Source organism: Grampus griseus (genome assembly GCF_964374135.1).
Source record: "Grampus griseus genome assembly, chromosome: 14".
Taxonomy (NCBI): domain Eukaryota; kingdom Metazoa; phylum Chordata; class Mammalia; order Artiodactyla; family Delphinidae; genus Grampus; species Grampus griseus.
In genome coordinates this window covers 23,963,416-23,978,093 of record NC_139008.1, presented here as the reverse complement: position 1 = coordinate 23,978,093, position 14,678 = coordinate 23,963,416, and the positions used below count along the sequence as shown (strand labels likewise).

At 50.2% G+C, this 14,678-nt stretch overlaps 1 protein-coding gene across 1 annotated transcript in view; it reads left to right on the top strand.

The window, feature by feature from the left end:
• The window catches only part of XYLT1 (xylosyltransferase 1), a gene marked incomplete at its 5' end in the record, with an annotated part of 186,322 nt that extends 174,267 nt beyond the window's left edge, over positions 1 to 12,055 (top strand). Inside the window, 2 exons of the mRNA XM_082669889.1 lie at positions 5,385 to 5,718; positions 11,416 to 12,055. Of these exons, the coding sequence (XP_082526015.1) occupies positions 5,385 to 5,718; positions 11,416 to 11,738 (657 nt within the window). The 3' untranslated portion in view covers positions 11,739 to 12,055. The remainder of the gene's footprint in view (positions 1 to 5,384; positions 5,719 to 11,415) is intronic.
• Positions 12,056 to 14,678: the final 2,623 nt, after the last annotated feature.

Sequence of the window (14,678 nt, the reverse complement as noted above, 5' to 3'; positions counted from 1 at the left end):
TCTACACCCAACACATCTCTATTTTATTTCTTTCTTAGCATTTACCATCTCAAGTGATCTTGTTGATTTCTCTGATCACTTGGTGATTGTCTGCAAGAGAGCAGAGATCGCAGCACTGGCTCACTGCTGCACCCTCAGCACATACAAGAGTACGCAGCCTTCGCAGATGCTGAATAAGATTTCTGAATGAGTGAGTGTACGTGCTTGGGTAGCGATGCTGGTGGGAAGGGGAGACATGATCAAGCTTGGTGAGCGTTGCCCACACAGAATTCCAGCACCTGATTTCTAACTTCCGCACGTCAGCAAGAAGCTAAACGGGTGATTTCATTCCCAGAGTTCAACATCCCCAATGTGTTTGGCTGCTGGGTTAGGGATGAAGAATCCTGTTTTAGAATATGGAGAATCTTGAAGGTCAGGAGTGGGGTGGGAGGAAGTGTCTGAGTTGCTTCCATTTTCCTTGCTGGTCCTTTTCCAGTCCCTCTGGCCCCACCTGGCCGACCTGTGCCCGACTGGATGGGCACTGAACAGGCATGGGTGGAAGTTTCTTGTTCAGCCACCATTTTCAGTTAAGGCTCCACATGGATTGGCCGGATCCGAGCTGCCATGGGAGCCCACTCCATAAATTACTGGCATCAGGGGGCAATTAGACGCTGTCCCAGTTGGATTCTGTGCTGGGGGCCCAAGAGGCCAGTTGAAGACATTAATGTCCCATTAGGGAGATGGATGCCTGGTGGCTGGGCTCTCCCTGTTTATCAGCCTGCCAGTGGGTAACTGGGCACTTCCGGCAGTGACGGATGTTGGCCCCTCTGTGACTAGTGATTTGTGAGGATTTCTGCTACAGCTCTGGTGCCCTTGGTGTGGGAACCACCCAGCTCTCCGGCAGAGTAACAGCATGTGATGCAGGGAACCCTGAAACTTGTGTCTTGATTTTTTTTTCCCCCTTAGTTTTAAGGCAAACAGTGTAAAATTGGATGTGAAGGGGGGAACAAACTGCAGGGCCACTTTGTGGGCTATTGAGAACCTCCGTCGGGTCAGCACTGTCCCAGGGCTTTGCGTAGGGCCTGGCTCATGGCAGGCGGCCAGTGTCATTGAATAGCTCCGATTTCTCCATCCCTGGGAGTCCCATGTTAGTGGCTTAGAGGAAACATGCTCATTCCTTCAGCAGGCAGCCCCCAAGTGCCTACAATACATGAGGTGTGGGAGGGGCAGTGGTGTACCAAACAGACCAGGCCCTTGTTATTGTGGAATTGCAGTCTAGTGGGGCACTCGGCCAGTGAGTGAGCAAATAAATGAACAAAAACACTCCAGTTAAAGGCAAGTATTATAAAGAAAATAAAACTTCATTCATGTGATTCCTGAGGACTTGAGAGGCTGGTAGGGACAGCTTTCTGTTACCAAACCAAACTTGGGTCTGCTCGCCCAAGCACAGCAAAGCCAATCTACTGACACCGGGTTGTGGTGAAGGAAAGCACAGCGTTTATTCTAGGGCGCCAAGCAAGGAGTCCAGGCAGCTAATGCTCAAAAGACGCAAATTCCCTGATGGTTTTTCGGGAAAGGTTTTTAAAGACAGGATGAGGGAGGCCGGTTGTTGGGTGAATCATCAGCTCATGGACATTCTTCTGATTGTTTGGTGGTGAGGTAATCAGGAGTCAACATCATAAACCTTCTGGTTGCAACCCATCTGGGGTCTAGTGCTTGTGGGCAGCATACAGTTAACTTCTTCCACCTGGTGGGGATTTCAATATCTGCAAAACAGCTCAAGGATATGGCTCAGGATATTATCTATAGCTCTTGAGGAGGAACTAAAAGGTCCTTGACTTTGTTTAATGACTAAACTCTTATTACTTTGTCTCACTTGACTGTTTTCCTTTCTTTCTGAATTTTCTCACTTCTCTAATTAAATTTATTCTGTGGAACTCAAGGAAGGCCTAGGAGGGTAAAGTTTTTATTCCAGACAAGAGGCAGGTGGAGGACCTAGGAGGATCTGTCTGGAGAAGGCCCCGTAGAGTCCTGCTGGGTTACATTTGATGGAACGATTCATTTGGGAAGGCTTTTCTAATGAGATAACTTTAGGGTTGAAACCTGTAAAAGAGTCAATGGTGGGAAGACCTAGAACATTCTTGGATCTTCCAAGAGAAGAGCGTGCACAAAGGTCCTGAGGCTCCAGGAAGGAGGTTGGCATATTCAAGGAGCAGCAAGGCCAGCGTGGCCAGTGAGAAGGAGGAAGGTCTCAGGGGGCCAGAGGACAGATCATGGAAGGGGTCTCGCAGGCCCTAGAAGGAAGTTTGAATTGCATTTTAGGTGCAGTGGGGAGGAAGCCTTGGTGACTTTGAAGCTGGGGACCAGTATATTGAGCTTGAACTTCAACACGTACTTAAATTTGAGTAATTGACCACTTGGCAGTGAATGGCAGTGGACTTCCACAGTGAGGCCTGGTGAGAAGACCTTGAGGGCCACAGACGATGTGACAGCAATGGGGCTCCCTCTCGGGCAGCCCCGCCTCCCCTCATGTTTGGAGGCAGTAGCTGATGTCCTCCTCCTCTCCTAGATACAGGACAAATTCAAGTTTCCCACCGTCAGCTGCTCCACAGCTCTTCCACCTGGGTTATCTTGGTTTTAGAACTCAGACTTAGGAGACCTGTTCACCCCCATTTCTCTGGGGGATCCAAAGATGATGTTCTGGACTGTCCCCCCGCTCCCCTAACGGGTCATACATCCCTTCCTTAAGTAGGACCCCAGAGTGGTTTTGTGATCATTGATCCATTTGTCCATGTGCTCGGCCCCTAATCTTTCATGACACTGTAGATAACGGATGGATTGACCACATGCTCAACACTCTTCGGCACTAGTGATATAGTAGTGAACAAGCCAGATGTAGTCCCTGCCCTCATGCAGTTGACAGTTTGGGGTTTTTTTTAATTTTATTGAAGTATATTTGATTTACAATGTTGCATTAATTTCTTCTCTACAGCAAAGTGACTCAGTTACACACACACACATATATGTGTATATTCTTCACATGACAGTTTTGAGCTATGGAGAGAGACGCGTAAATTAGAAGTTGTGATACTGCGCAAAACAGATAGATAGATAGATAGGTAGATGATAGATAGATAGATAGATAGATAGATAGATGATAGATAGATAGAAGATAGATAGATAGATAATAGGTAGATAGATAGGTTAAAAGGCTATGCTGGGCAAATGCTTAGACAAGCACATCAGGGGTGCCTGTAAGCAAAGAAGCCTTCCAGGTAGAGGTGACACCTGGGCTGAGAGCTAGATGATGAACTGGCCAGGAGGAGGGCGGGGAAGGAAGGAAGACTGAGCCCGAAAGAGGGCCAGGCGTGGACGGAAGATCAGGGGAGAGAGAGCCCTTCTGGCAGAGGCGCCGAGAGTGTTCCAGGGTGGCCTGGAGCATGGGGGAGGAGAGGGGAGGGAGAGGGATGGAGATGAAGCTGGAGTCGGATCGTAAAGGACCAGACCTCGCAGGATAGGACAGGAGGAAAGACTGGACTCGTGAACAGTGGGAAGGAGCTAGAAAGGATTGTATGGATGGAGGTCACAGGATCAGGTTTCTCTAGAACAGTCTCTGACTTTGAGGCCTAGCTTGCATCCTGCCCACTCATTCATTTATTTCTTCAATAGACAGTGTTGTTTTCATTCCTCCTGTGTTTCAGCTGCTGTGCTAGGCCCCAGGGGTCCTCAGTAGGAGCCAGTACCTGGAGAGGGTGGCAGGGTGGCAGAACAGGCCAAGATCTCCCGAGGCTGGGAGGGACGGCCGCCTCTGTCCCAGCATAACTCCCTCTGCTGCCCCTTAGGACAGCTCCTCAAGGCCAATCTTGGCCTGAAGATGGAAACCTGAAGCACACTGTGGGCCAGGAACACGCGCGTATTACAAGCCCCAGCAGGTGGTAGGCGCCGGCGCGTGTGTTTTGGATGGATGGATGGATGAATGGATTAGTGGGTGAGTGAGTGAGTGAATGGGAGGCAATATATAGAAGAGTGAATAAGAACCCAGACTCTGGGGTCAGACTTCCTGAGTCCCCCTCACTGATCAGAGCTAGTCATCCAACTGCTCTGAACCTCAGTTTCCTCATGTGTGAAGTGAGGATAACGTCAAGGGTCCCCCCTCCGTGGAGTTGGGAATGTTAGCCAGATCGATGCACCCACCCACTTAGCAGTAGGGCTGGCACACCAGAAGCTCTCAGTAAATATTAGCCGTGGAGCCCTGTGTCCTGGGTATAGTAACTTGTGGCCCGAACAACGAGAAAGTAAACCAGCTCATGTTTGCACTGCACATGTGAAGTCTGCTGAGGGTGTAGACATGTTTAGCCACACCTGCACCCCAGCCTGCACACACACACATCAGAGATGCTGCTCACAGAAGGACCACGGCAGCAGTGTCCTTGTAGTGTGCTCATCACCTGCTACCATGTGCCCACATGCTGTGTCTTCACAACATTATATTAAACCTCCCGGGGGAGAGAAGAGCCCCTAATTTAATCTGACTTGAAATAGTATCAAAGCTCAGTATCAGGGATGTATGTGGTTAATTCATTTTTTGCCAAGTCATTCATGCATTCATTTGACAGGTGATTGATGGAGCATTGATTATGTACCAAGCACAGTGCTGGGCACCAGGAATCAGCAGGGGACCAGCCACAGGGATTTGAGCAGTGAGAGGACATTTCACAAGGTCTTTCTGGTTACTGGGTGGAGAATAAATTGCAGGCAGCAAAAGGGGAAGGATGGAAGCCAAGAGCAGATTTCTGGGGGGTCAAAGCCATACACACACCCCGCTGGCTGGCAGGAAGGATGGATATGGTACAACCATCTCCCACCCCTAGAGTCCAGCTCAGAATGCTTTAGGGAAGCCGAAGCTGTGTCTTCCCTGGAAAGCCACCTGAACTCCTGCAAATGATGGGCGATACTAAGGGGCCCTCACGTTTCCTAGCTTATAGTAGGGCAGCTCCAAATCCTGAGCTCCACTCTTGTTCAGAATGATTGTACTAAAAAGAGGCACATTATCTGGAAAGCCAGTGACTAAAGTGGAAATCACCTGCACCTGTTGAGTGGCAGGGTGTATGTTTCCATGGAATGGCCTGCAAGCAGGTATTCATTCATTCCATGTACACACCACACAGTAGGCACAGGAGGCCCAAAGGTTTAGTGAAATGGACCACAGGCCTCGTAATCCTTCAGACTAGGTCCAAATCCCAGGTCTCCTGCTTACTGCCTGTACAACATTAAGTTACTGTGCAAGTAACTTAATTGGAGCCTCAGTTTCCTCGTCTGTTATATGGGTATATGAAGCCCAATAAGCAGTAGCCTAGGCCTTCCTAAGAGGCCCAGTGATTTCAGAACTCGCTCTCCTGTTTCAGGTCGGCACTGACTGGGATGCCAAGGAGCGGCTCTTTCGCAACTTTGGGGGTCTCCTGGGGCCCATGGATGAGCCAGTCGGCATGCAGAAATGGGGGAAGGGCCCCAATGTGACTGTGACTGTCGTCTGGGTGGATCCCGTCAACATCATCGCAGCCACCTACGACATCCTGATTGAGTCCACTGCCGAATTCACCCACTACAAGCCCCCTTTGAACTTGCCCCTGAGGCCTGGGGTCTGGACAGTGAAAATTCTCCACCACTGGGTGCCAGTCGCAGAAACCAAATTCCTCGTCGCGCCTCTGACCTTCTCAAACAGGCAGCCCATCAAACCGGGTGAGTACTTCCACTATTTCTGTGGGGTAATATTCCATTGCCCGAGGCCTCCTGGGTCCTTCACCCGGGCGGGCGGTGTTGCTCAGACATGGGGCATGTGGGCCACCTTCGAGAACAGTGCTCTCTGTTCTCAGGATTTTTTCCTGCTCATCTGTCATACAGAACCTTCTACTTTTCTGCCTGTCTCTGCACACTGAGGTGATGTCATCTGTCTTTGTATTAGACACCTATTTATTAGATGCTCTCTCACTGGACTTCTAGAAGGTCCTGATCATATTTAAGACAGGTGGGAAATAAACCCAAGCTGAGATTGAGTTTCAGCAAATCTTGTTCAGTGTTTTTAAAAAAAATAACTAAAATAGGAATCTCTGTTCATCAAAAGCATGATACTAGGTGAGGAGCCGTATCACATACTAAAGGAAAATATTTGCACACACAAAAAAGTACTCAAATTCGGAAATCCCCTAAGTCAGAGCAAGCTACAAGCCACAGGCCAAATCCAGCCCACTTCCTGTTTTTGTAAATAAAACTTTACTGAAATGCAGTCATACTCATTTACATATTGACTGTGGTTGCTTTGGGGCCACAACGCCAGCATTGAGTAGCTGCCCACAGAGCCAAAAGTATTTGCTGTCTGGCCCTTTAGAGAAAGGGCCAATCCCTGATATAAAAGAAATAAAAAAGAGAGAGCATATACACACACATATAAAAAGATGCTCAGCCTCATGAAGAATGAGAGAAATGCAAATTAAAAGCAAAAAGAGATTCCACTTCACATCTGCCATGTTTAGGACATGTTTGAAGATGAGACAACATCATTTGATGGTCAAGATGGAGAATAATAACTGTCCACGTAAGTGCTAGTGAGAGAGCCATGTAATAAAATGAGTTCGCATTTGCTGGTGAAGTTGAACATATACACACACCCTACCGCACAGAAATTCCACCCGAGGTAGAGGCCATAGAGACTTGTGCAGAAATACAGCAAGTTGTTCATAATAGCACCAAACCAGAACCAGTCCAAATATCTGACATCCAATGGACCAACAATGTGGTCTGTTCCGACAGTGGAGGTCTACGCAGCAGGGAACACGGCGTAGGACGTGTTCTAGAACGTAATGTTAGGGTGGGGATATCAAAATTACCATGCATGTATCTAAAGTTCAAAAACAGGCCAAGCCAACAATACAGTATTTCAGGGTTCATGTATCAGTAGAAAGCTGTAAAGAAATGAAGGAAATTATTAACAGGAAATTCAGGATGGTGGTTCCCACTGGGCATGGGGTCAGGGAGAGGGGTGTCAGACTCCTAGCATGCCTGCCTTTTTTCTTTTTTTTCCAAAAGGGTTTCTTTTATTTTTCTATTCCCCACCCCCCTTTCTCTTATCACAGGTAACGTCTTCCTCCCTGCTCAATCCCATCCCCAGGAGTGGCCACTGCCAACAGTTTGGTGTACAGTCCTTCTAGAGGTTTCTCAGTGCTTTTAAAGCATTGACATAAATCACAGAGACATTGTCACTCTTTTAAGAATAGAATGATACACTTCGTAGTGAAACTTGCTTTTTTCACTTTCCGAGTCAATATATGTAAAGCTGCCAGCTGCCTAGTGTTCCTTTGGGTTAAGGACCCACAATCTGTCTGTCCCTACCCCACCCCCGCCTGGGTAGACACATAGCTTCTTTTGTTGTTGTTGTTACAGATACCACTGCAAAGAAGATTCTTGAACCTAAGATAGTATGTGCCCATGAAGATGCATCCATAACATAGATTCCTAGAAAAAGGATTTCCAGGTCTCTTGGTGTTTGAAATTGTTCACCTCCATTTAACAGATCGCAAACCCAGAAGCCAGAAACGCATTACAGCCTCTGTTGGCTAAAAAGAGCTCTGGGCTGGGTGTCATTTAGCCAGTGACATGAGGAGAGGGGGACATAGATATGGGGAAGGGCACCTGGAGTCCTAAGAAGGGAGTGTTGATGTGAATTCTGTCCATTTCTGCTAAGTTTTTCTGCTAAGTTTCTGTGCTGAACAAGCAGAAAGATTTGGACCTCATGTTTTCAGGTAATGGAAGTCTGCTTCTCCTCTCCCCCATGAAACAGGCAAAAGACAGCTCCTCCAGAACTAGCGGGGCCAGAGCCCACCCACTTAGGGTCCTCAAGTGTCCCACGGATGAGGCTCACGTCCTTAGCCTCTCTAAGGGTTCCCAAAGCCAGACGTGGAGGAGAGGGATGGAAGTGGCCGTCTCCTCTTTGCTTCCCATACAGCTAATCGGACAGAAAACGAGTGACCCTGAATCCATCCCTACCTCAGTAAAATAGCCCGGGGCCATTCGTGGGGTCCTGATTTTTCCGATCTTTTCTCCTGGGATTTCTGAGGACAGCGAGGCTCTCCCCACGCATGTCCAGGATGAGCCAAGGGTCATTTTACCCCACCGGGAGCAGCCCCCCCAGTCATCAGTAATTGGATCTGTTAATGATGTTCTGGTGACAGGGAACACGAAGGTGGGAGCGATGCAATTTGTAGAATGATTCATCAAGAGTAATTTGCTATTGATGCATCCCTGGTAATCTCAAGAAATCTGATGAGGTGGAATTGAGGGAAATTTAATTATAGAGGCGAGCTTTGTGGGCTGATGCTATAATAGCATTTCCCACATGAACCTCATTTTTCATAAGGGTTTTCTGCACCAACCACAATATTTGGTTACCAGCGTTCAAGTGTTTGTTAACTCCTCTTTTCACTTTGAATGTCCTGCCTTTTCTCAGTTTGGGTGTCTCCCCAGTCCCCAGCTTCTCATCTCTGCAGTCCCTGCAGAGATGAAGGCGTTGAGAGGCTCTAGTAGGGAAGTCAGGACCTGCTCCAAAGAGAACAGACTCTGTCCTCCTGAAAAAAACAGAGGAAAAGAAAACAGGGTTTTTTTCCTGAAAACCCTTTGGTGGGCATCAGGGAGAGGTGGGCCAGACTCCTTAAGGAACTCGAGAAAGAGAAGCTCTGCTAAGTATAGCGAGATAGGACATGTGCTCCAGGCGTGCTTCTCAGCTTTCTCCCACCGGTTCCCCTCCAGACCAGAGTCCAGCCCCCCCAGCTTCCTGGGGCATTGGGAACTAAAGGAATGACTTTCTCGTACATGCAAGTCAAAGCATATTTTTAGTTCAACTAGCTTTCTCATTGCTTTTTGGATTTTTAATGAATTTATCTTATTTATTTATTTTTGGCTGCATTAGGTCTTCGTTGCTGCGCACGGGCTTTCTCTTTGTTGTGGTCGGCGGGCTTCTCGTTGCAGTGGCTTCTCTTGTTGCGGAGCACGGGCTCCAGTAGTTGTGGCTCACGGGCTCATTAGTTGTGGCTCATGGGCTCTAGAGCGCGGGCTCAGTAGTTGTGGCTCACGGGCTTTAGTTCCTCAGTGGCATGAGGGATCTTCCCGGGCCAGGGCTCGAACCCGTGTGCCCTGCATTGGCAGGTGGATCCTTAACCACTGCGCCACCAGGGAAGCCCTCCCATTGCTTTTTGAAGGGCAGGCATATATACACGGTCTTTCTTCCTTACTCAGGACCACACATATTAGAAAGTAACGTGCTGATTATCCAGGCTCTCCTGGTTGTCTCCGAGGGTGACAGCCACCATCAAGCAAAGAGGAAGCATTGTCATCTGAATGCTACATTGTCTTATAAGGAGGTTTCTTCTAATCCTAGTGATCTTGGCTATAGCAAAACCTGATTTGGTAAAACACAACCCACCAGAATCATTAGCCAGTCTTTTCAAAAAAATATATTCTTGTGTTTGGCAATGAAATAAGCCATGAGTGGGAACTTCCTCAAGATAGAAACATCTAGCTTCTTTCCTTCAGTCCAAATGTCTAGACTTTCTGCTTCCCCATCTTTAAGCCCTGGGAAACAGTCACTGTCTCTCTTGTTCATACATTACTTTACTGTTTACAAAGCACGTGAACTTCTGCCTGAGCCTCGTGCCAGGTAGAAGTGAGTCTAATTGCTGGAAAGGGTGAGTATCCCCATTTTGCAGATAGGGAAACCAAGTCTGCAAAAGACTAGCTCCCAGATGGAAAAATAAAATAAGAACAAAAGCATTCTTTTAGCTTCCTGCTGCTGTATGAGCCTCTTGGTAGAGTATCGTAATGACAAGAACGGGCTTTGGAGTCAGCCAGCCCTGGATTTAACTCCAGGTCTGTCTCTAAACTACAGCTGCTTCCGTTTCCTCATCTGTAACATAGGGATGATAAAATCCGCCCTATAGTTGTGTGTGTGTATTGTGTACTAATAATGCCAATAATACTGATCCTAGCTAAACTTTCCCACGTACTTAGAATACGCCAGGCACCATTTTAAGCACCTCACGAGCCAGCACATTTAATCATCACAAACACAGCTACGAGGAAGGTACTGGTTCTCCACCCATTTTATTGATGAGGAAGAAGTAACACACCTGGTATGCGGGACATGGGGATTCAAACCCAGACGGCCTGACTGCTGTCCCCGAGCTCTGGCGTGAGACCCCAGTGCTCAGCAAGGCAGAGCTGTTTTGGGAGCCAGCTGGACCTCCCACCCCACCCCACTCTGGTCCCAGCTTCACGGTTTCCAGGACTCCTTGCTGTGGGCCATTCATGCCCCACATCTTGGACCGAAGCAGAGATCCAGGTCTTATACAGAGTTCATGGTGGGCATTCAGCAGCCAAGGGTGGGGCTGCTCGCCAGGCCCTGAGGTCCACAGACCCGGGTTCCAGCCCTGGCTCTGACTCTCATCACCTGTGTGATTCGGGGAAAGATGCTTTGCATCTTTAATGAGCTTTAATGAGGCTTTGCATCCTCTGTTCCCAATGCCTGGAATTCTCTTCTCCAGGATATGCACGTGGCTTCTTCCTTCCCGTGAATCAGTGCTCAGCTCAGATGTCATCTCCGCAGAGAGGTCTCCCCGGCCATCCCAGCTAAAATGAACACCCTTGTCACTCTCTAACCCAGGAATCAGCAAGCTTTTATTGTAAAGGGCTAGATAGCAAATTTTTCAGCTTTGTGGGCCATATACAATCTCTGTCTCAGCTACTCAGCTGTGCTGTGGTAACGGCCATAAACAATATGTATCCAAATGGGCATAGCCATGTCCCAATGAAACTTTATTTACAACAGGTGGCGGCCGCATTTGGTCCAAGGCCCGTAGTTTGTCAAGCCCCTGCTCTGACTCGACACAGCCCATTTATTCCCTTCATGACACTTATCACTTTCTGGAATGACCTGATTTATTTACTTCTTGCTTTCTTTCTTGTCATCATTCTTCCTCCCCTGGATTGCAGTCTCCTTCACTGTCTGGTCTGCTCCACCGCAGAGTAAAGCCTGGCACTTAATAAATCTGTATCAAATAAATAAATGAATGAATGCCTTGCAGATGTAGATGTTTCGTAAATATGTGTTGAATGAATTATCGTCTGGCCTATAGAAAGGGCTCCATAGATACATGCTGAATGAATAGGTGAATGGACCATGCCCTGCACAAAGTGGGCGCGTACCTGTTGAAGGAATGTCCTCGTAGGCTCAGTTTCTTTGTACAATGGGAGTGCTAAAGGAACTTCCTCGTGAGATTGTCCCGCGAACTGAATGGTGCTACACAGTGCCCAGCACAGTGCCAAGCACACAGTAGGAGGTGACCGGTCCATGGCTCTTCTAATGATGTAATTGTTCCCTTTGGCTTTCAGAGGAGGCATTGAGGCTGCACAACGGGCCCCTCCGCAGCGCCTACATGGAGCAGAGCTTCCAGAGCCTGAACCCCGTCCTCAGCCTGCCCATCAACCCCGCCCAGGTGGAGCTGGCTCGGAGGAACGCCGCGTCCACCGGCGCCGCACTGGAGCGCTGGCTGGACTCGCTGGTGGGCGGGATGTGGACCGCCATGGACATCTGTGCCACAGGCCCCACCGTCTGCCCAGTCATGCAGACCTGCAGCCAGACGGCCTGGAGCTCCTTCAGCCCTGACCCCAAGTCGGAGCTGGGCGCAGTCAAACCCGACGGCCGGCTCAGGTAGCACTGGGCACGTGGGGGCCCCAGCGGATCTCAAAGGGGAAGCAGCCAGAGGGCCAGTGGGAGCCGGACCCTGGGCTCCCACCCCCTGGGGGTGGGGGTGCCTTTTGTGAGCGGGGCTCTCCTGGCCATCGAATGACGGGAGGGAAGGTTTGGAGGCCGAAGCAGGTTCTGCCAGCCACCTGACCCAGCAGGCCGGCTCCCGGGGGTGGGGATGGCTCAGTCCCAGCACCGTGGTGGTCTTACCTCTTCTGATTGATCCTCGAGTGCTACAGGTTCCTTGTCTTCCCCTCAATGACCTGACCCCCCCCCCCACCCCGCCCAGACAAGTGATTCCAAAACTTTTATTTTGAGCAGCAGAGCTTTGTTGACTAAGTCGTAGGCGGAGGGGGGTCCCGGGTGAGGAGGAAATCCAGGCTGCTCTGCTTGAAGCTGCGAGTGTGAGATTCTTTCTCAAAGCTCAGCCCACCGGGCAGTCCCTTGCCAAGGGCGTCTCCTAAGGTACCTCGTCAGAACCCAAGGGCTCTACAAAACCTAGTTTGAAAAGCACTGCCCAGAGGGTGGGTTTGCTCTCCAGCCCCGCCTTCAGCTCCTCTGGGCCAGGAAACCCTTGTGCCAGCCCTGAAGTGACAGGACACTAAAGTCACGCTCTCGTGGGCCCGTCCCCAGGGAGGCCTCCCACCAGCCCTTCTCAGGTTCAGCCATCCTCCTTCGTAACTAGATGAGCCGGAGAGCCTTCTGATGTGCCACGGCCAAGGTCCACCCAAACTGTGACCGCCAGACATCCTGGGCTCCAGGCCACCCTCCTTCGAGGCAGAAATTGGGCGATGCTCATGAGCGTGAGGGTCAAACCCCCAGCCGTTCGTGGGCGAGGAGATCAAGACCATGACCCCTCTGGGCCTTGACAGCGGGAACTTTGGGGACCATGGCCATGAAACTCACTCATAGAGATCCTTGGGAGCAAAACTCCTCAGCTGGTCAGTACAGCAATACCTGTATTGCCTGAGCCCTTTGTTCTGAGGTCAGGTGTTTGTTTGGAACATTTGTGAATCGCACACTCGGTGCTGCTGGGAGCAACCAAACTGCATGGAACAGACTTTTCACGGCCAGGAAAGAGCATTTTAGATTTAGTTTTTAAATTCATGCCCTTTCTTATCCAAGGTGCCAACAGGCCCATCTGACACGCAGTGTAGAAGTGGGAAGCTTGAGTATCTGGTGGTTTGAAACCTAAAGAACAGTGTTGTTATTCAGATTGCTTGAGTTACCAGAAACGCAAAGGGTTTCCTTGCCATGTGTACATCGGAGGGCTGCCCTGCTCATCCGGAGACCCCTCCCCGGAGGCCCCCTCCTCCGCTGATCCCACCCTCCCCCCAAGGACAGGGTTCTCTTGGAAAAGTCCTTCCCACGGAGAGCTGGTCCTTGGCGATTCCCCTCCAGTGTGGGTTTGAAGGTACCGCCGTTTGCTCCCAGTGACCTGTCAGCTGTCGCCCCCTACTCACACCCCCAGCCCAGCAAGGCAGAATGTCCTATGGGCCATGGAGGATATAGAGAAGGGACACTTTAGATATTTATTATTTATATGTTTTAGTCAATGACTGATTAGTAGGTGCTGTTTTTGCAGCTTGTCAATTACGTTATCTTACTAACTGAAGCTGCCTTTATTCACTAAAGGCCCCTCCCCCCACCCTTCCACTCCCTCCCCCTCTCATCCCCCAGCCCCTCATGTCTGTCTCTGTCTCTCTGCTGCTTTATCTATCTATCTATCTATCTATCTGTCTATCATCTCTGTCTCTGCCCTGCGTTCTCCGTGTCCTCAGTGGGAAGCAGGGGACTTGGACACCATGAGGAGAACGCCTCAACCAGCATCACCCACTGGCCAGAAGTGGGGTGTCCTTGGGAACAGTGGCGCCTCGCTCTTCCTCATGCAGGGTGTTAGCGTGACTCAGCCCTCCGGCTCTGGGGGTGTTGGAATTCCTGAGCCATCCCCGCCACCCGCCCCCAGCACAGGGACGCAACAGGCCAGCGACTTGCGGAGGGAGGCTATGCCGGCTGCAGAACCTGGGGCGTCCCCGCTTCCTCCATCACTGCCCTCCCGCAGCCAGTCTAACCGTGGGCCTCCATGTGAGGGAAAGCAGGCTCCCTCCACGCCCTGGAGGAAAAGATCTCTATTTTAGGAAGATGGTAGGGGGTCAGACCCGGCCAGGAGAGCCCAGGAGCTGGCCCAGTGTTTCCAGGGACCTCGGCGTGGCTTTCTCAGAAAGCCCACATGAGCTCCACATGGGTTCGCAAGTTCTGTGGGAGCCAAGAGGCCCGTGTCACATCCACTTCCTGCCCCCGGCCTCTGCCTCTGGCCAGGGCCTCCCTGAGCCTGTGGAAGCTGCCCGGGGAGCCGCCCTCTCACCCTTCTCGCCACTAGGGCCCTGTGTGTCATTTGTGATGGTTTTGGGGGCTCTGCCCTGGCACGTCCCTGCGCGCCCATGAGCCTGCAGACTCCTCGACGGGGCCCCACCTGCACCCTGACATTGCTGACTCCTGTTCCATCTGGGAACAAGTGGAGAAATGGGAGAGCTGGCTTACTCTGGGGACGGCCCCCACCCCCACGGCCCAGGCCCCATTCCCTACTCACCGCCAGGAGACTGGGAAGCTCAGGGGCCTCATGGGATGTTCCTCAACATCTTCTGTTTTTGAACCAGAGAATCACTTTGACGATGTTACATTTGGCTTTAAGGAAAAAAGGGAGAATTTCAAACAAACAAAGCCCAGGATGATTTGAGCAAAGGTGATGTTTTCCCAGGAGAAATAGTTGAACTCATTTTTGTAATCTACCTGAGGATGATTTATTAGTTAGTTAGAGGCCATTGGTCAGGCAACCTTGAGCTGTGGCTGCCTGAGGGTTTCAAAACCTGAGAACATGGTCTCTGGAAATCCTATTAAAGAAGCAAAG